We start from the raw sequence: 21338 nt of genomic DNA on the forward strand, positions 1-21338 counted from the left end.
CCATTTATAGTATTTCAGCCCCCCTCCCCACCCCCCCAAAAAGTTTATCCCGTCTCCTGCATCGTAATTAACAAAACCAGCACTTTACATAATGCGGCACTACACGTGTTACACTGGTCGAGCGGTCGTGATCATAGCAGTGTTCTCTCCCTGGGTAGGTGTGAACATGCGCTTTGCTGGAGTCCTGCAGTGCACTGAATAACTGAGCACAATAATGTCCGCAAGGAAAGTTGTTTTTTATCGTGCTCATTGTGACTATCAAGTTCTTTGATGCAAGAGACCGCGGACGAGGTGTGCCGATAGCATAACTTTCGTTGATTTTGTATCAGCTTCACCATGCAGGGAGGCAAAATTAAACTAGTACCACTATCTAACGATGAACTCGTTTCAACTAAGCCGACAAGTTCTGCTCTCTGAGTGTCATTCAGCCAGCCAGAACAAGTCAGCCACACAGAATTAGGCATCAAGCAATCCATAACAGTTAAAGTTCAGCTTGATGCATACTTCGGCACACTAACTCAAGAGTACAATGGCTCATATTCGCTCCACACTGACTTCACAGACGTGGTGTAGAGAGTGAGTGAGTGACGAAGGGCGTGATTGGACGTCGGTACGAACGGGAATGAGTTCCGGTGATTGTATCGGTGAGTTTGAGTGCAGGTGCGTATGAAGAGGAATGAGTGCCGATTAACGTGAGTTTCAGAGAAAGCCAGTGATAGATTGATCAGACGTGACTATGAACGCGAGTAAGTGCTGGTGAGTGTTATTGGAGTAAGAGCATGAATGGGTGCCAGTACGTGTGACTGCAATAGAGTATAAACGAGTGAAGTTATATTTGGCGCCCTAAGTTTCTAAATAAAATACTGATTTTTATTACTTTTATCTTCCATGCTTTCTGCTTCTGCCGCTTACATAATGAGGCTATGGACCTTATACATGTCACCCTATACAATTCAGTCATCGTCCATATATTTTAATGAGATACATGACGACACGTAGCAGTAATGTTGTGACCTGAAAACCGATTGGTGGCTTAGTGGATTTCCGTGATTAGAAAATACCAAACTGGGTCCGTATTCGCGAAGTAGTTCACGATCTAGGGCAGGTCGCAGGAGCAGGTACCGCCCAGCGTAACTTACTAGTCGCTTAACCACTAGAGCCAATTTCTTTTATATAATATTGACTCATAGGCGGACACTTTTCGTTTTCCCCCCGGGGGGGGGGGGGGCAATCAGCTTTCCTAACCCCCCACCACATATATCATCATCATCATCAGCCCGGTTACGCCCACTGCAGGGCAAAGGCCTCTCCCATACTTCTCCAACAACCCCGGTCATGTACTAATTGTGGCCATGCCGTGCCTGCAAACTTCTTAATCTTATCCGCCCACCTAACTTTCTGCCGCCCCCTGCTACGCTTCCCTTCCCTTGGGATCCAGTCCGTAACCCTTAATGACCATCGGTTATCTTCCCTCCTCATTACATGTCCTGCCCATGCCCATTTATTTTTCTTGATTTCAACTAAGATGTCCTTAACTCGCGTTTGTTCCCTCACCCAATCTGCTCTTTTCTTATCCCTTAACGTTACACCTATCATTCTTCTTTCCATAGCTCGTTGCGTCGTCCTCAATTTAAGTAGAACCCTTTTAGTAAGCCTCCAGGTTTCTGCCCCGTAGGTGAGTACTGGTAAGACACAGCTATTATATACTTTTCTCTCGAGGGATAATGGCAACCTGCTGTTCATGACCTCCTATACCTCCTATACCTCCTATATGAACCACATATATACTTTGCACTTGAAGAAACTTCGTGTGACCTCGAAGAATTGTTCACTGAAGTGACGGCGGTATATGAGAATTTAGAAGACCTCATATTAGGAGACAGTTCAATTTCACAGCCTGAGTGCTCTCCCACAACCAAGAATCTGGCGTCTCTCGGTGGTGTAACCTTCCTTCGTGTAATTGTCGTATACTTCGCTATCACTAATACTGCTTCGCGTTTCCGGCGAAACTGCAGCCTCGCTATGTCTTTTTTACTTATTCTGTGAGTCCGAGTATAAGTGCTGCTGCGCATGACTGCTGCTGATTCAGATTTCGAGTGAATCCGGCTTGGCCTCATTTCGGTTACTAAGTGAATTATGCAGTGTTCCCCAACTATCAAGCACCAAGACTTAAAGAAAGAGCAGTTGCGTTACTCCAAAAAAAGCCTAGTGCATATTAGTTCCAGTACAGTGATGTAGCCGCCAGTAATTATTTCGTTACTGAGATTTCATTCGATAATTGCAATTAATTAACTAACTCTACAACTACTGTCCTAATTTTCAAATTGTCGATGAGGCATTTGTAGGCACCTCCAGGCACCCCTGAATGACATCTAACTGCTGTGTTTTCAGCGACGTACTAATTGCTTGCAATTTTGTCCGACTGGCAAACAAACCTCACGAAATATGAAAAATACCACGTGGCTACGCTCCCACCCGCATCATAAATCAGCGCCCTCAAACAAGCTGATTGAAAGCAACTGCTTTGCCTCTCGCAAACCCGAAGAGACAGCGCATCACTTTGATAATGGTACGGAAGGAGCACCAACAGCAGGTTTCGCGGCTTTGCAGCTATTCATTCCTCTCTACGTCACACTTATTATTCCTTATCTCATGGCCGACTGATCCCATTGATAACAAAAGCCCCTTGATAACGTGGTTGAAGCACCGCTCTGACCACGCACGAAACGCGAAAAGCAATGTAATACGCATAGCATGTTTCAACATCCCGACTTTACTCGCACCGCATCGACAGAGTGCGCGCGAAGCTATATGTCGCGCCATAAGTTTGCTTCGGACCAAATTCAAATTAAAGTGACGGTTTTATTTGTCATGAGAGTGTATACGTGCTGCAAAAACAGGGTCGTGGGAAAAAATAAAAGCGAAATAAACCGACTGGGGGGAAGCGACCCTCGTGTAGGGAAAAGGCAAAACAAATGCATTCAAGAAAGTAAATATAGCACTTCTAAATGAGCTGAATTGGTGATCGGGACGCCTGCACGAAAAAGAAACTAAAAAAGATATATCAGATTTCAGTGGGCCCTTATTACCTATGAATTCTTAAGCGCCGTTGGACACCAGCTGCTGCATAGAGGACATGGTAGAATAGGTGTCTCCTTCTGCAGCTACGCAGTACTGAGTTCGCTTTATCACATCTTCAGTGGCTTTCTTGATGACCGACGCCAGAATTCTACGACAGACATCCGTTATCCTTGCCTTGGCCTAATCTGACGTCCGTCTCGATCATGTAAGCACAATATTTCACATAACCTCAATGAAAGAAATCGAGTGGAGAGAGGTCAGGTGGCCTGGCCAGCCAATTTCGCATGGAAAGTCGCATCCAGCCAGTTTCGTGCTCGGCTGCTGCTGTGTGCAGGTGCCCCACCTTGCTGATACCACAGAAGTGGAAGACGTGACTGCGGGGCTTCACTGAGAAAGTAATCCACCACTCCTTAAAGTATTTCATCCATGCAGTGCTGTCCGATTCAGTGTGTGATCGAAGAAGATCGGACCGATCATAGCACCGGCGTAAATTTAGAGAAACACATGGCGACTGGGACGAAACAAAACGCACCTTTAAACATTTGCACTAACGTTGTCAATTCGCTTTTGCGGTGATAGGTTTTGCGGCAAAAAAAAAAGAAGAAGAAAAGAACCATCCATGTACTTTATCTACGCTAAGACAACAGCTATCACAGCTTGTTTCCATCTAACGCCAAACTCCACGTGTTACTTCGGCCGAGGCGCGGCAGATAAGGCACTAGCTTGATCACGATGTTTTACAGCTAAGCTGTATATATGGCTAGTGGATTGGAAAGAGAAGCAAGACTGAGACGTATATCATTCACGTGCATTTCACACGCCGTTGATAAAAGACTCTACCGAAGGGGTCACTAAAGCTTACAGGTTTTTTGCAGGGCCAAAAAAGCACGCAAATCATTTTGAAGTGAGGTGAACATACAGCAACATATTCATTTTCTAGGCATAAGCTATCCATACCTTTAGAAATGTTAATTCGCTTCCTCCCTCTCTTTAAAAAATATAAGAAACTTTTTCCTGTGCATATATTTAAAGATATTGTGTATGTGCATAGTGTTTAGAGTGGAAATTTAAAACAATGTTGAAGTGAGAAAATTCGGACGAGGCAGCCACCGCTGGAAGTTTTAATGCGCTTGTTCCCCTGTTGTCAGGATTTGCAGAAATAAAGCGAATTATGAATTATAATCCGTGCATGTCCGCGCCAACAATAATGCAGTAAGCTATTAGCCACAATACAATTTTAAGCGAAAAGGTCGAGGCAAGTCAAAAGAAACCTCAAATGATGTGTTTGACAAAACTCTGGCAATGACACGTTAGGTGGAGTGGGGGGGGGGGGCTCAGCCCCCCCCCCCCCACCTTCGCCCTTTTCCTCGTTGCGGAAAAGTCCAGAGGGGGCTCGAGCCCCGGAGCTCCCCCGTAGTCGGCGCCTATGTATTGACTAGTAGTTCTCTCGTTTGGCGTAACTCCTGGATGTAGCAAATTGGCTTAGGTGATACATTCTCCCCTTTTCGTTCTGTTCTTTTGGAGAAAAAAATGCAGGACAACCTGCTAAATATGCCATTTTACACTAGGATTTACTTCATAGTCTTCACATGTTCTGCGTTTAACTGCTTGCGATTAGCTTCGTGCTACACAGAAACATTCATGTAAGAGGACAATTGACTGCGCAAAGCTTCTGAAAACGTACGCACCACGCCTTAATTTATTTATCGGTCTTTTCAATATACTTTCTTATACTTCCTATAATACTAGATTGCTGTTACCTATCGTTAAACAGTTGTCAAAGGGGAAAAAAAAAAGAAAACGGCTGTCAGAAACGGTTTTAAGAAACGGTTTTAAGAAACGATTTTATCGCTGAAGGGCTGACACTAAAAACCGAGCTCCTCAGTTCTCTTTACTGTTCGCGATTTTATCGCTTGTTATACCAACGTTCGAGCATATCTGCACCGATTCCGCATGCATCGGCGACGTAGCGGTCGGCAAGTAAAGTTGGCAATACGTAATGATTGGGTTTCTTAGACACAACGTGCAGCTATTGCCTGCTGTATACGGCCGTCCATGATCACAAACGCGTTAGAAACAGGATGATTTTCCCCCCATCACTCCGAATGTTTAGCGTATTCGGGTAGTCCATGCAAAGCTAACCTAGAACGCAGGCGAAATGAAGCCACGTTTAAAGGAAGCCGCAAAATACGGCGCTTCACAACCAAGAGCTACCGCCTCTACAAGGTCACACTGAAAGGATTATAAACGAAGACCTTTACAACCAATCCAGCACTACACAAGATGCAGCCGGCTAAGTACCCCGAGTACAATCGTACCCGTTGTCAAACTCTAGAAAAAAACGGCCTATATCATCATCATCATCATCATCATCATCATCATCATCATCATCATCATCGTTACGCCCACTGCAGGGCAAAAGCCTCTCCCATACTTCTCCGACTACCCCGGTCATGTACTAATTGTGGCCATGCCGTCCCTGCAAACTTCTTAATCTCATCCCCCCACCTAACTCTCTGCCGCCCCCTGCTACGCTTCCCTTCCCTTGGGATCCAGTCCGTAACCCTTAATGACCATCGGTTATCTTCCCTCCTCATTACATGTCCTGCCCATGCCCATTTCTTATTCTTGATTTCAACTAAGATTTCATTAACTCGCGTTTGTTCCCTCACCCAATCTGCTCTTTTCTTATCCCTTAACGTTACACCTATCATTCTTCTTTCCATAGCTCGTCCTCAATTTGAGTAGAACCCTTTTCGTAAGCCTCCAGGTTTCTGCCCCGTAGGTGAGTACTGGTAAGACACAGCTATTATATACTTTTCTCTTGAGGGATAATGGCAACCTGCTGTTCATGATCTGAGAATGCCTGCCAAACGCACCCCCGCCCATTCTTATTCTTCTGATTATTTCCGTCTCATGATCCGGATCCGCCGTCACTACCTGCCCTAAGTTGATGTATTCCCTTACGACTTCCAGTGCCTCGCTGCCTATTGTAAATTGCTGTTCTCTTCCGAGGCTGTTAAACATTACTTTAGTTTTCTGCAGATTAATTTTTAGACCAACTCTTCTGCTTTGCCTCTCCAGGTCAGTGAGCATGCATTGCAATTGGTCCCCTGAGTTACTAACCAAGGCAATATCATCAGCGAATCGCAAGTTACTAAGGTATTCTCCATTAACTTTTATCCCCAATTCTTCCCAATCCAGGTCTCTGAATACCTCCTGTAAACACGCTGTGAATAGCATTGGAGAAATCGTATCTCCCTGCCTGGCGCCTTTCTTTATTGAGATTTTGTTGCTTGCTTTATGGAGGACTACGGTGGCTGTGGAGCCGCTATAGATATCTTTCAGTATTTTTACATACGGCTCGTCTACACCCTGATTCCGTAATGCCTTCGTGACTGCTGAGGTTTCGACAGAATCAAACGCTTTCTCGTAATCAATGAAAGCTATATATAAGGGTTGGTTATATTCCGCACATTTCTCTAATGTACGGCCTATATATGTGTGCCCAATTCACGAACCAAGCCGAGCTGCTGTTCTAAGCCGAAGCTAACGCATACTCGTACGTACACTCGAACGCATTCCTCTGCACCATGTCAAAGCCAAAACGCGAGAGCACATTGTAGACAAATTAAGTTTCAGTCATTCATTCATTCAACTTCTAGGGAGCATGCCGCGTGGAGCGGTCTGCATGAGCAACCTTCCGCCGCTCAGCCTCATCTCACAGACTATGGGTGTGCACATTTTTGGTAAGTCAGTGATATCCCTAATCACATCATAATGTGATAAGACGTCCTTTCGAGACAGTAATACGTTGGGGGTGCCTATTAACGCAGCGTACTGCATCTCTTACACTCTGCTTCTATGTATTGTACAAGCATGCGTATAGTGCTAATGCTGCCTCCTCATACAGCCAGGCCGCCGAGATAGCCCCGTGGCTGTGACGTTGCGCTGCTGATCTCAACGCTGCGGGTTCGATTGCGGCGGCCGCATTCCGTCAGAATGCAAGAAAGCTCGCGTACTTAAATTTAGGTGGACGCTGAAGAACCCCAGGTGGTCAAAATTAATCCGAAGAACCCCACTACGGCGTGTCTCGTAATCAGATCATAGTTTTGACACGTAAAACCCCAGAATTACCGGCAGTAGAACACGTTGTGGGGCTGGTTGGTTCATAGCTTTCAAAAGATGAAGCGCCGACAGAGACAGCACACTAAGAAAGAACAAAGACAGGACAAGGCTCTACTTGCAAACTGTTTATTGAGGTCAAGAGCGGCTGAGTATATAGCCATGGGGAGAGAGGTAAGAAAAAAGGGGGAGCACTGATTATGTGAATGCGCACGCGCGACAACACAGAAGATATATTTGAAGGGAATCACGAGATTAACCGAAATCTAAAACTTATCTAAAAATATGCTTTCATTTGCGCAAATATTCAGAGACGGGGCACTGACACAGGCACGGTGCTGGCACAGGACTCCTTTCTTAATCAATAGAGCGCTATCCAATGTGTTTGACGGAGGCAAAGTGCTCGAAGTTTTTAGGTATGTTGATTTTTTAAATTTTACTGACGAAACCATCTCCCATGACTTACTCACATATTGTGCAGGGCATTTTATCTGATTTTAAACAGCAAGTCAAAGGTTTAGATTTTACTTTCGAACTAGCCAAGAATAACAGCTTGCAGTTTTTAGATATTGACATAACCCTTACTAACGAAGGTTCCTGAGGAATGTACCGACACCATGCCCTCAAGGAATTGTTGCCGTATGAGTCTGCACACTCCAAGACCGTTAAACGTGCGATTGCCACTATGTGCCTCGAATGCACCCTTTAAGAATCGTGCTGTAATAAGGCACACGAAAGCTTTGACGAACAGATTTTGAGGTTGAGGAAGGCTGGCTTTCCTTGTTTGGCTTTGAGCGCAGTTTCGGAGGTGTTGTTGAAAAAGGTGAAAAAAGAAAGAAAAAGAAGCAGTGAAGGGCAAGCATTGGAAAAGAAAGCTAAACCATACCGTATTCTCACAAAGTGGCGCATAACAGTAAACAGGGCTCAGTGAAATACAAAATTCCTATGGTTTTTCTGCGCCCCGAAAACTTCCTACTTTGTGCCGCCTGATTGGATCTGATGACTCTAAGAAAGTGGAGTGTTCTATTAAACATACAAACCCTTTTTTGAAGTGTGAGGAAGGGGTCATATACAGCATACCGCTGAAGTGTGGCAAAGAGTATATCGGCCAAACTGGCCGATGTATTAATGAACGCCTGCGCGAGCACAAGCTTTCGCTGAAAAATGGTTATGGCTCAAACTTGCCGCTTCATTGCAAGGCCTGCGGAAATGAGAATAAGCAAGTATGTGAAGCAAGGCTTCATGATACGACAATCATGTTTAAAAGCAAAGATACTGCGGCGTGTGAACTGTTGGAGGCCAACTAGATTAAGAAAAGAGGGGACCTGTGTCAGCACCCCGTCTCTGAATATTTACACAAATGAAAGCATGTTTTTAGATTAGTTTTAGACTTTTGTTAATCTTGTGATTCCCTTCATATATATCTTCCGTGTTCTCGGGCGTGTGCATTCACATAATCAGTGCTCCCTCTTTTTACTTCCCCCTCTCCCCATGGCTATATATTCAGCCACTTTTGACCTCAATAAACAGTTGCAAGTAGATCCTTGTCCTGTGTTCTTTCTAGGTGTGCTGTCTCTGTTGGCGCTTCATCTTTTGAAACCCAGAATTATAACTTTTTTTTTTAATTCAGTGTCGACTTCCTATGCCTGTAAGTACGAAGAAGGCAGTCAAAAGACAAGGGTCATATTTGAATATGTGCACCAGCTAATCGCAGTACATGTTTGCGTGTAGTGAACACGAGCGACGCACACGTGCCCTCTGCGTGATTGCATGTGTGAGAGCGCGCACTCTTCCAGTCACAGCGCTCATATCTGCTGTAGACTAAGGCGCATACGGCACTCGTCTTTAGCCACCACAGCGTTCATTCAGCCTGTGTCTCCGCCCGCCACCGTGCTTGGGGACACGAGTGGCCTCGCGCGCACAGGCGTATAGACCGGGAAGCCTCGAAGTTGGCTAGCTGTTGTGTTGGTTCATTGTGAAGCGTTATTCGTCTATTACCAGCCACTTTGCAGTAAATAGGTAGGTAGGTTCTCGTCTCTCCTCGTTTGGGTCCTCAGTAAAAAAGAAGTTACGTGCCCGATGGTAAGATTGAACCAAGGTTCCCCAGCGCAGCAACCCCACGCTATGCCCATTAGGCCACGGACGCATGCATGACGCGTAAGATTACAAGCCTTACTACTGTCCTTCCATCGTGTATGCTATCGCTTTCGCACTGTTGCCGCGTGCGTCACGTTGCATAGAAACAATTTGTTCATAAAAGCGAGAACACGCCTGGTTCCTCCGTTTTTTTCCTTCATGGCAGTTTTCGCTTGGGAACGCTATGTGACCTTGCACCGTCTTCAGGATTGGCCCAGGTCGTAACGGAACAGGTTGTCACATTTCTTCGCGGTAGCACAATAAATACGTCTTCGTGCTGCCGCCTTGCTGTTGTCGTTGCACACGTTCGCGTCACAAAGACACTGAATTGTTCGCCCTACGCGGATATGCAGCGCCTCCTTGTTAAACATTGCGTAATTCCAAGCAATACTGGACGACCAGCTTCTCGTAACACTGATGCAAGATGCTTCTCATAACAATGATTTCTACGCTGTGGGGGATCTGAATTCTTTTCTTTTTCTTTTTTTGAGGAGCCAAGGTAGAAAGAAAAAGTGCAGCACCTCATAACTGCGCTCTTCCTTTCTGCCGCGATCAAGCAGGGCAAGCAGAGCGCTTCGAAAAAAAAAACGCATGTCGCTCACATGAGGGCCGTATGAAAGGGCGTAAGGTCGGCGCCAATGCGTGTCTGGATGCGTCCGTCGGCGCCGCCGTCGCCGCCAGCCCTGCGGGACGCGGCCACGGCCGACGACGTCGACGGTGACGGCGTGCTGGACCTGGTCGAAGGCTTCTCCGGAGAACCTGCGGTCGTCGCTGCCGGCGCCGGCAGGCGCTGGTCGGCCGCCTCCACGCAGCAGCAGCGCTCGTCTCGCCTGCGAGCTGCGGGCGCCGCGCGCTTGCTCAGACTTTGCTGGCGATTTCCGCGACTGCGCGTTCGTTCTCAGTGCAAGCAACAGTCTCTCATGTACATTTTTTAAAAGAATTTATAAGTCTTACCCAACAGTAGGCGTCTGCTTGCTCGTCGACTGGCGTAGGACGCGAATGGCTCGCGTTCGCTCTCGTCATCGGCTATGTTACCGTCCATTGTGTCGAGTAGGTAGTCGGTGTACGAACACAGCGCGTCGGTCACTGTCAAGATGCGTCACGTACCCCAAGTTTCCAGCCTCGAGACACCTCAGTTTAAAGAAAGAAAAATGATCGCTTCCAGAAAAGAAAACTTGTTCTATTGTCTGCCGCACATCTGGAACACTCCTCTCTGCAGTAGGTACAAATCTCGTAGCAGCCAATTATGACAGCGTAGTGTTTAAGCAATACGAGGGCGTAATATTTTAGTTACTGCTCTGCCTCCTTATTTGGGTCACCTTGAAGCTGTAACCTTTACCACCTCCCAGACGAGCTATAGCGAGAAAAGCAATTACGTAGAAACTGCACGGCTATTTTTTTTTTCCTTTTGCGAAGCCTAGTCCTCAGTATCGGAAGCAATTACTTTAGGTGAAAGGGCAGTCTTTCCACCGCTTACGACGTTACGCCGAAAAGCGCCAGCACGTTGATGCACGTCCCAGGGCTAGTTATCCGTGAGGCAGACCGTAGTCGCACGATGTCTTTCCCAAGAATCTGAACGTTCAGGTGACAGCAAGTACAGGAAGTGGTTCATACTGGAGCTTCGATAGATGCACAGTCATTGGAAAACGCTAAGACACGCAGCTGACTCGGAGAGCGTGGCTGGACGCTGCGATGGCAAGTGCCAGGTCGCCGGTCTACGTGAACGAAACTGGTCGGTGAAACCCAGCCGCAGTGCACGAGGGGGTGACCGCGATGCAGGCGAGACTGCGCAACAAGCGCGGCGCCGCGTCCAGCAGCTGTCCGCCCGCATGCCTGCTGCAGCCGGGGCGTTGCCGGGCGCGCGGCTCGTCAGGGCCCCGGCTCCACGGCCGCTGGTCGTGCAACATTGACAAGAGCCGGCACAAAATGAGCGCTGCCCATGGCTGATGCATGAAGTGATGAGAGCGGACGCGCTGCGATGCCTTGGGACAGCAGGACTGCGCACGCCTCTACATTATTTTCTGTCTTTCGCTCACTGTGCATCTCGTCCACTTTCTGATATTACGGTGGAAAACTGCGCCCCTCTGCTCCGTTTTCTTTGTGCGGTAAACTGAGCGCGGAAGAGGTCGTCGTTGCGCTCATGCAGTAAATTTGTTCGCCTTTACTGCTGCGCAGCATTGTTGTTTTTGGAGCCACCCGCAGTTTATTTTCAGCGTGCTAATTTCCGGTTGACTGAATGGTTCGATAAGGCTCGATGGAACGCCACCGCGTCGTAGATAACTGTAAGGCTGCTAAAATTCTACAACCACTGATTTCGCTTTCTATTGACTTTATCCGTACTTAAGCCTTAGGGTACGACAGCATGCGCCTATGGCTACTTTCTTCGTTGGATAGTAAAGCAAAACAAAACATTTTTTTTAGCCAAGATCGGACGAGGGTACACAGGGCAGGGTAATATGCAATGCCTCCAGTACTTGAAACATTTCCTATGACTCCTATGACAGATATGCATAACATATTCAGCAGACTGTTAGATACAATAGTTAGACTTAACATTACATACAACTTTCTGTTTGTTCGTTTGTTGTGAGTTGTCAGAGAAAGAGAAGCCACGATAACTCAATTATTTTGTGTCGCCAAGAAGCATATGACCACATACAGGTGACGGGCACATGACATGCAATATTGAATGCACCAAATATTAAAAACACACACACAATGGGCACCTTCACCACTGCTGTAATTGAATTTGCAGTCTCTTGAACAATACTTGTAGTGAAAGCCAGATCTGTTAGATGTGTGCTATTCTTCCCTTCATCCCGATGTCAAACATCATTAAATTCCTGTTCCAAAGGTTAGGTACATTGATTTCCCAACCACTAAGTTTCTCTTCTCGCTTTCACTGCTGCAGGAGTCCAGAAATGGTGCAGACCCAACGCCGATATTGCCGTTACAAGTCCGTCACTTTTAGGGCAAACACCTCCTTAGCATTTAAGAAATAGAATCAGCTTATGTTTAGCCATAAAGTCCAGAAAACTATTTTTTTTCCTTTATCGACATGATGATTAGGTGTCGTATAATGCAGATTTCCCTTCGTGGAGTAGAAGAAATGTTGGTTATACCTGCTAAATACTAATGAGGAGCATTTCCCCTAAATGTGGACGACCTCGTGCACGGCAACATGCACTGAAGCTAGTGGCGTAGCAACAGGGGGGGCCGGGGGGCCGTGGGCCCCGGGTGCAAGGGGCCAGTGGGGGGGGGGGGGGGTGTCATATACGTCTGAAGACACCCGGAACTTGATATCCTCGCCTTCCTCGACTACAGCCGGGGGGGGGGGGGAGGTGACAGAAGACCTATGGGCCCCGGGTGCCAGACGACCTTGCTACGCCACTGACTGAAGCTGACCTTTTGTTGAAGCGTTGTCGTTCGCTACTTGCACAGGGGGCCGTTCTTGTTGGGAAACGACATTCCGTGTTGCGGCTGGCACCTTGCAGGGCTCTGCGCATCGACACCGCAAAATCCACGTGATTATCGGCGAGATGTGTCTTGACGCGTCTCCTCCTTACCTTCTCCGTGTAATTCAGTGGCTCATAGCGAGCAAACATAGCCAATGTTTCAAGCTACGGGTCACCTTGTTGAGGGGACCATGTTTTCAGGCCTCTTTAGCGTGAACTGAGAACCCATAAACTATGTGCTTATTCATATATGAGTATTTTACGCAGTTTCTATTAACAATGACGAATACTATTTACTCTTTTGTGAGTAGAATACCTCTCTTTGTTGAGTAGGAGTTAGCTCGTGTAGAGGCACATTTACACATTTGTCACGCTTGATTCACAACTATAGTGCGAACGAGTGTAGTACAGGGAGAATCTCGGAGCACTTTTCTTTTGTTTTGCTTTCAAAAATACAGCAGAATGAAATTCATTACGCAAGTTGGATCACTCTGACTACATTCTCACATGTGCAAGAGGTAATACGGAGGGAAAGTTTTTTGCTGCGCGTCTGTTGTTTTTCCGCGTCATATGTAAGCTCGGCCTGGTGCCCTAGTCAATCTGACCACTAAAACAACCGCGGGTGGTTTCTTGCAATTTCGCACACGTGCTTCTACTGTAAAATGCTGTGGTGGTGACAGCCGAGATGCGTACGACTTCTTACGCCGTGAGTAAATAATAAGTATTACATGATGAACTGCCTTGGATACATGTGTACTACCCGCCAACCAGTCTTTTAACCACACCAGCCTTGTAGAAGAACAAAATAAACTGAACTTGCCTTAGACTACGACAGTCTTTGTGTTTGCAATACAAATGCAGGTGCTAAACTTAAAGAAAATGATGAATAACGCATTTTAGATGACTATATACACTTCTTTACTTAATTTTCATTTCAGAGTGTGTCCGCCAAGGCGCAGAAAACATATGTGCAACCCGCCGTAGTGGCTTAGCGGCTGTGGTGTTGCGTTGCTAAACACGAGGTCGCGGAATCGAACCCTGGCCGCGGCGGCCACATTTCGATGAGGGCGAAATAAAAATTATGGGGTTTTAAGGGCCGAAACCACTTTCTGATCACGAGGCACGCCGTAGTGGAGGACTCCGGAAATTTCGACCACCTGGGGTTCTTTAACGTGCACCTAAATCTAAGTACACGGGTGTTTTCGCCCCCATCTAAATGTGGCCGCCGCGGCCGGGATTCGATCCTGCGACCTCTTGCTCAACAGCCCCACACCATAGCCACTGAGCAACCACGGCGGGTGGGGGCGAAATGCAAAAACGCCCGTGTCCCGTGCATAGGGGGCACGTTAAAGATCCCCTGGTGGCTACGGCGTGCCTCATAATGAAATCATGATTGTGGCACGTAAATCCCCAGAATTCAATTCAAAACATCTGTGCAAGCCGCATTTGCCTAGCTAGCTTAGCGTAATTATTTTCATCGGGAGTTAAGGAAGCATTTGGTTGTGTTTTTAAAAAAAGAGCGGAGAACGAATTAAGCCTGGGATCTCCAAGCACGCATGTGCTTTTGTTTATGCGGTTTCTTCAAAAAATGGATAATGAAGCCTGCCATCGAAAATTTGTCTAAGTTCGTCACATGTCTTGCGAGCAGCCCTCTTTGTCAGTATATGTTCCTGTGAGCCAACTTCGCTTGTTTAAATTAGATGTTTGCATTTATAAGGAGATCGTTGCCTGTGCCTCTGATAAGCACCAGGAAAATCCCAAACTTGGGCTACCAGCCAACGAAAATCCCGATTTCTCCCCTGGTTTTCCTATTTCGCTCTTTCCCTACCGTGGGGAAAATAGGTGTTTTTTGTAGGTTACGCCAGATTTTTTATGGAATTACTGCACTCAATATTTTATGTAATACATAAACGAAGAGCAGAATGAATGCACTTTTCGCGCATAAAGTTTTTATTAACGAGATATATGTAATAAAAGAAAGATATAAATTGTCAGAATCAAGATTGTGTGATAAAATTGAACAAAGTTTGTGAGGACACGCTTGTATCTACTAAGAAAAAATTGTAACAAAAATTATGGCATACAAAATGTATTGCCGTCTAATAGGCACTATCTCCGAAAAAAATCTGAATTTTTCATTGAACAGGTCTTTCACAACAAAAATTTAACTGCAAGCACTACGATTGGGCGTGCCATGGGGCGAAGCAGTTCCTCGATATAAAACATAGCGGAACGTTGCATGTATTGCAGAGCACCCTCGTTTTCTGCTCGGTTCTCCTGTCGATATAGCATTTCTTGCAGTTTCTAGTCTACAACTTGGCAGGCTCTCGAGCACTCCAAACAACAACAAAGACGGGCCGACGCGAACAGCGCAACTAACCAGGCTGCTGCCGCCGATGTTCCGGGCTGGTTTGCGTCGTCGTCGCCCTCAGAGTCAAACTCCGACGAAAAGGCAGCATCCTCAGACTAGCTGCTGCTCGATCCATCGATAAAATCGGCCGCAGACACGGCGGATCCACGAGATCTGCGATCTTTCGAAACGCGCGCGCCGCTCCCGTAGGCGGCCATTTTTGCTTTCTACTTTGACGATCGCTAAACTTCGAAGCCCGTTCAAAAGTCACCGCCAAGCGGGAAAAAAGCGAACGGCTCGGGAAACAAAACCATAGTACTTCTCTCTCACGTCCGATGGCGCAGTGTGTTCGTGAGCGGAGCGGAAGGTCTCGAAAGCAGCGTTTCAAGCCTACGATAGCGGGCTAACGATGCCCAATGGACGCGGTAGGGAAAGAGTTAAAACCGACACTCGATGACTTTAACCCTCAAATTTCACAAATATAAAACCAGGAAACGAAGGACCCTAGGTATATTTTACCTCGTACGACGTCCGTTCGGAATGCTGGGTTCTGGAAACCCGTCGTGGGGCTGCAGCTCCGGCTGTGGCATAGGGCTCCGTTCTGGGCTCCTTCCTGAACCAAAGGCTCTAAGGACATTCGAGCCTGCACACAAAAGCGAAACAGCGAATTAATAAAAAGACACACACAACGTTTTCTTGTGCTAGAACTATGCCACACGCTTGCCCGTGTGTGCGTTAGAAGTCTGCCAGTTCTAAATGAAATACGTGAGACGGAAGCTGGCTGTATTCTCCATCCCAACATACACGCGCTCTGGCCCTTGGTCCCCGAGTGATTCCACACCCCTTTCTCTTGTACCGAAGAACAGAGCCTGCGGGAATCGTGCTCTGGTTAATCGCACTGCCATTCATCAGCGCCTCTTATTTTAAACTGCCGTATTGGCCAAGGCGCATGTACTCACGAGCACCGTGAAGACCAACGTCTACTTTACCACCTTGTGTTTTTCAGCACCATCTGATCCTCATCATTGGTAACAAGGACATTTTTCTTGAAGAATACATGATTTCCAGTCTACGATTAAAAACAAAGAAGGCCATCTGTGACTGGGGCCTGAATAATCATTTAATCTCCATTGGTTGAGTACGGCTGCGGCCACTTCACACGAGCGGTGATGTGATTCGTGTTTCCTTTTATTTTTAGAACGCAGCTCTTAATGACCCGTTCCTGCGGCGGGCGTCGGTGGCGTAACCGAGCGAACGAGCGTAACAGCGAAAGTTGAAAGAGCGAATGGGAGCGGCAGATGAAAGACGTAAGCCGCGAACGGCGGACACCAATGAGAGCGGCCCCTTCAGTGACGTGCGCGCGGGAAACTGGCCTCGCGCGGACCCGCCCGACCACTCGATGCGTACTCTCGTATCCGGTCTCAGCCGTACGGCTAGTTTCATGCTATCGGGTCATTATCGGGTGCTCGCGTTAGCTCTCGCTCGCGCGTGTTTAGTTTGCTTGGTTTGGTCTCGTTCGCGCTTGTTTCGATTGTCATAGTTTGCGATTGCTTTGTAATCTGACTGTATGCGCGACGCGAATTGTGTAGTACTTTCTGGAAGCCAAGCGGCACCAGCGATTACACTGGATCCTTCGACGAGTCATGCAGAAAACCCGACCGGCTTGACCTGCAGATCAAATTTTCGACGATTGCCGACTCTGCTACATGTCTCTCTTGAATTATTTGCCTCAATATATCGCGAAATGAAAACACGTACAGAGCTGCGCTCAAATTTCGCACTAGAGAGTATCGTAATCGTCGGTGAATTTTTCATTGTACCATAGAGTACTGCAATGCTTAAGGGAATGCTTATACAGGGTGTCGCAACTATCATGCACCAAGATTTAAAAATACACAAATGCCACGTAGCTGGACAGAACCGAGGTAATGTTGTTTGCCGTCGATTGGAAATACTCAGATTATTTTTTTTTTGCATTGCGCCTACTTACATAATCAGACTCAATCAATGAGCTTCTCTAATATTATAATTCGATGAAAAGTGTCAATGAGAAAATTGTATATAGAGCAACATGAAACACTCCCGATACGGCTTTCTGTTGCTCAATACGTGCTACATAAAAGTGTTTTTCCGAGCGTGAAAGAAGCCCGCGAGTACAAGCAAAATTGCCGCGCGACTGGCCGCTCGAGGCACTTTGCGTGTGCCACAAGTATTGTCACAAACGTAGCGAGAATCTTATCTACGTAGCACTTGAGCGCAAAAGGACATGCTAGGCACATACTATACGGAATAGCCAAGAGAAAAATTAAAATTCTAGCAAACGCACACAAGCACTTAGCAGTGGAAACCGTTCAGGAATGGGTGGTACGAACGCTGCGTATTTGATTACGCTCTCCTCGGAAGACTGATCTTGTTGGCCGAAGTGGCTCATCCTGTCTGTCGATCATACGGCTCCTCCGTAATGAATAATAGCGTAAACAAGTCGTAAGGCACTCTATTAATATTATTCTTCGATGGGAAGAAGCGGACACCCTACAACGTGATCGGCAAGTCTCAACTACGTTGCAGTTACGATGAAAAACAATCGCGGTATAGATTTACTTACCGAGTTCACAAAATGATTTTAACGGGTCACAATAAAGTGAGCATTTTAAAATATAAAATCCCTTCTTGCGTCGTTGAAAGTATATCTTAAAAGCACCCAGTGGCCAACCGAGCAAGCCTCCTCCTTGTAGTCCTCTCCCACCGCTAAAGAGTTGTTTCACAAGCTTAATCCGCTCTACAAAATGCTTTTAACGGGTCACATTAAAGTTACCCTATAAATATGAAATGCCGTCTTTACTTATATTTATTTACATTCTATTTAAAAAGTACACTTGGATATATTAAACAATCAACTGCGCGCCTAGTCGTCTTCTCGCGTCAAGTCATCGCAATAGCCCAAGATAGCGTGACCACCAGGTCAGTGAGGCAGATTAAGAAAGGCGCACCACGCATGAAATTAGATCTGGTCCTCTCAAACTTGCTCATTGTATTTGAAATCGTTTTATAGCTGCAAATTCGTTATTCTCCAGTAAATCACACACATTTATTACAAATACCAGTCTCCTTATAATTATCTTGTTTTCATTGTTATTTGTACAGTTTTCACTTCCTCGTTTACTTTCTCCATTAAGCTATTACCTACTGAACCGCTTTTAGTCAGCGGATTCTTGGCCAAATCATTCGTGGAGTGTTCATCACACAGACAGTCCCGAGTCAACAGCTGCGCTAAGCAGCTCCACTGACTTCTGAGTGTTTTTCTATTTTTATTTATCTGTGCTTATGGATGCGTTGGCGCCTGTAGGCGGTGCCGGCTACCTCTCTTTTCTGACTATATAAATGTGCACGAAATGATTCAAATGTCTGAAACAAATATGAGAGGATTTTCAGTTGCTCCTAGCACAGGATCGTTTCTTTGTCTGTAAGCTTGAACATCTAGTGAGCTTAGATGACATCGACGACTACCCTCCACAGCATTTGCTTACATGGCTCGAGAAACATGGCAATATTACATTTTTCCTAAGTCATAATGCAACACTCTCTCAAATAAATAAACTAGAACTATTTGCCATGCACTTATTCAAGAGTTATAAGTGCGCATGATTCCTTTAACACTGTTGGTGACGTTACCCAGCGCTGTTATGATTTACCTAAGGTTTCCAAGAAGCCATCGACTACCACATCTGGCGACGGAGGGGTGCCCCACCAGCAACATGCAGCTGTTACGGTTGATGTTCCCGCCTCGTCATTCACTTCTCTTCAAGACAGCAACGTCGTCCTCCTGGCCGTCACGAAATGGCCACTTATCGGTGAAAGGGCCCTTGTCGATAACTCCCGAGGGAAAGCGTCGACGACAGGCGGTTGCCTCCTATTGTGTCACGTTGGCGACATGTGCGCCACGTTGACGAAATGGCCACTTATCGGTGAAAGGGCCCTTGTCGATAACTCCCGAGGGAAAGCGTCGACGACAGGCGGTTGCCTCCTATTGTGTCACGTTGGCGACATGTGCGCCACGTTGACGAAATGGCCACTTATCGGTGAAAGGGCCCTTGTCGATAACTCCCGAGGGAAGCGTCGACGACAGGCGGTTGCCTCCTATTGTGTCACGTTGGCGACATGTGCGCCACGTTGATGAAATGGCCACTTATCGGTGAAAGGGCCCTTGTCGATATCTCCAGAGGAAAAGCGTCGACGACAGGCGGTTGCCTCCTATTGTGTCACGTTGGCGACATGTGCGCCACGTTGACGAAATGGCCACTTATCGGTGAAAGGGCCCTTGTCGATAACTCCCGAGGGAAAGCGTCGACGACAGGCGGTTGCCTCCTATTGTGTCACGTTGGCGACATGTGCGCCACGTTGAGGCACAAGCAGCGCATAGAAGACAGGAGCACAACGAGCAGAACATTGAGGACATCACCACGAGCAGCACAGTGGAGACCAGTGAGGGGCGACAGAAGTGGTGAACGATTCGGCGTTTGTGCCTGGCCAGTGGATTCCCTCAACGCGGGAAAGAGGGGTTATTTAAGGCCGTTGTGGCCCTCGTGTTCGATCAGAACTGCTCGAGACTCGGATAAGAGTCACACTCATGTACCAATGAAGTGAATACAACCTTTTCTACTTTTTTTTCATCACGATGCCCGGCTTCGTCGTCGTTTCATTATTCTTGCGGTGAAGACCCACCTCACCCGGTCGAGATCGTATCAGCGCCAATGACATATACAGTGTATGCGATATGAATGCCAATGCCCGAGCGATGACCGAAATAGTCACGGCGCCGTACAAAGGCGTTATCAGAGGGGACGATTATTCGCTCTTCTTTCCAGTGTTTGCATTCAAGTATTGCAATCGTCACTATCACAGAAAAGCAATTATCATCTCCCTATGCGTGTTTCTTTTCTTCGTTCTTGCTGCTTATATTTCCCGTTCACAATTATCTCCAATGATGATGACACCATTACTCGGGAACACTATATCTCCCAATATTATTCATTAATGCGCAGTTGTGAACGAAACGCAAATATGACGACGACAAATGAGAAAATCATAATGCGTAAACGAAGGGGTTGATTGCGCCACCAAGAGTTGTGATCGCTACAAGCAGCAAACACAGAAAGAGCAGGAAGAGTAATGGGAAGGGGTGGGGGGGGGGGGTGGGGGGGCATCCTCCAACTGCAACCTCTGACGGTGCGAAGTTATTTCTCGGTCAACGTTCGCGCGATAACATTTTCGTGTGCGTGCATGTGTGCGTGCATGTGTGTGTGTGTGTGTGTGTGTGTGTTTGTGTGTGTGTGCGTGCGTGCGTGAGTGCATGCGTGCGTATATGTGTGTGTACATGCATGCGTGCGTATATGTGTGTGTGCATGCATGCGTGTGTGTGTGTGTGTGCGTGCGTGTGTGTAACTGCCTAGGTGTCCGTGTGCTTGCGTGCGTGCGTGTGTGTGTGCGTGCGTGTGTGTAACTGCCTAGGTGAAGCTAGAATGTTGACATAGCGGAGTACATGTGTGGAAGAGAGACCGTTTTTACATTTAAAGGTTAGCAAGATGCTGCCGATGCACTCGGCATTTTGACATTGTGCAAATCTTGTTTTTAAATTAAATACTTCTATCTTACTGTCACAAACAGTCATGGTCAAACTGGCACAGACTGATCGATTCCAGTTGGCACTGCCGCGATACTTAATATGTTCTGTATTGTCCACTAAACGTATGATCGAAAGCTGTCACTGAGAACATTTTCTTTTTGTAAATTATCTTGCATTACCGTGTAATGCCTGCTACTTAGCAATCAAGATACAGGCAATGGTGACCGTAATAATATTGGATCGCAGATATAGTATTTTAATACCTTATAACTGTCAGCAAGCTTTCGAGTGTGAAAGCATGACTGCCTATTATGCAGCAGTATGCCCTACAATGACAAGTCATCTTCTGATAATATGCTGTTATGTTCGACATCTGATAATGAGTTAAGGCGCCAGACCATTGTGCACCGAATAGAGGCAAGTTTTCTCAAATTCAAAGCGACAGAAGGCATTCCACACACGATAATCGCACAGACGAAGACACTGACCCAAGTACGATTACAAGGCTACCATGAGTGTCAGTGAGGCTGTAGACCAAAATAATAACCAAAAGTTTCCTTTTCAGAGC

At 46.6% G+C, this 21338-nt stretch overlaps 1 protein-coding gene across 5 annotated transcripts in view; it reads right to left on the reverse strand.

The window, feature by feature from the left end:
- The window catches only part of CngB (Cyclic nucleotide-gated ion channel subunit B), a 65013-nt gene that overhangs the window by 30479 nt on the left and 13196 nt on the right, over window positions 1–21338 (reverse strand). For 3 of the 5 annotated variants that reach the window (XM_070526079.1, XM_070526087.1, XM_070526083.1), the window contains exons 2-4: window positions 15667–15790; window positions 12748–12840; window positions 9945–10179 (exon numbers count right to left, since the gene is read on the reverse strand). In XM_070526079.1, the coding sequence (XP_070382180.1) occupies window positions 9945–10179; window positions 12748–12840; window positions 15667–15790 (452 nt within the window). Of the gene's footprint in view, window positions 1–9944; window positions 10180–10296; window positions 11515–12747; window positions 12841–15666; window positions 15791–21338 lie in introns of those variants that run through there. The other 2 variants (XM_070526098.1, XM_070526109.1) reach the window with 2 other exon arrangements.

This window comes from Dermacentor albipictus, chromosome 1 (genome assembly GCF_038994185.2).
Source record: "Dermacentor albipictus isolate Rhodes 1998 colony chromosome 1, USDA_Dalb.pri_finalv2, whole genome shotgun sequence".
In the NCBI taxonomy this organism is placed as follows: Eukaryota; Metazoa; Arthropoda; class Arachnida; order Ixodida; family Ixodidae; genus Dermacentor; species Dermacentor albipictus.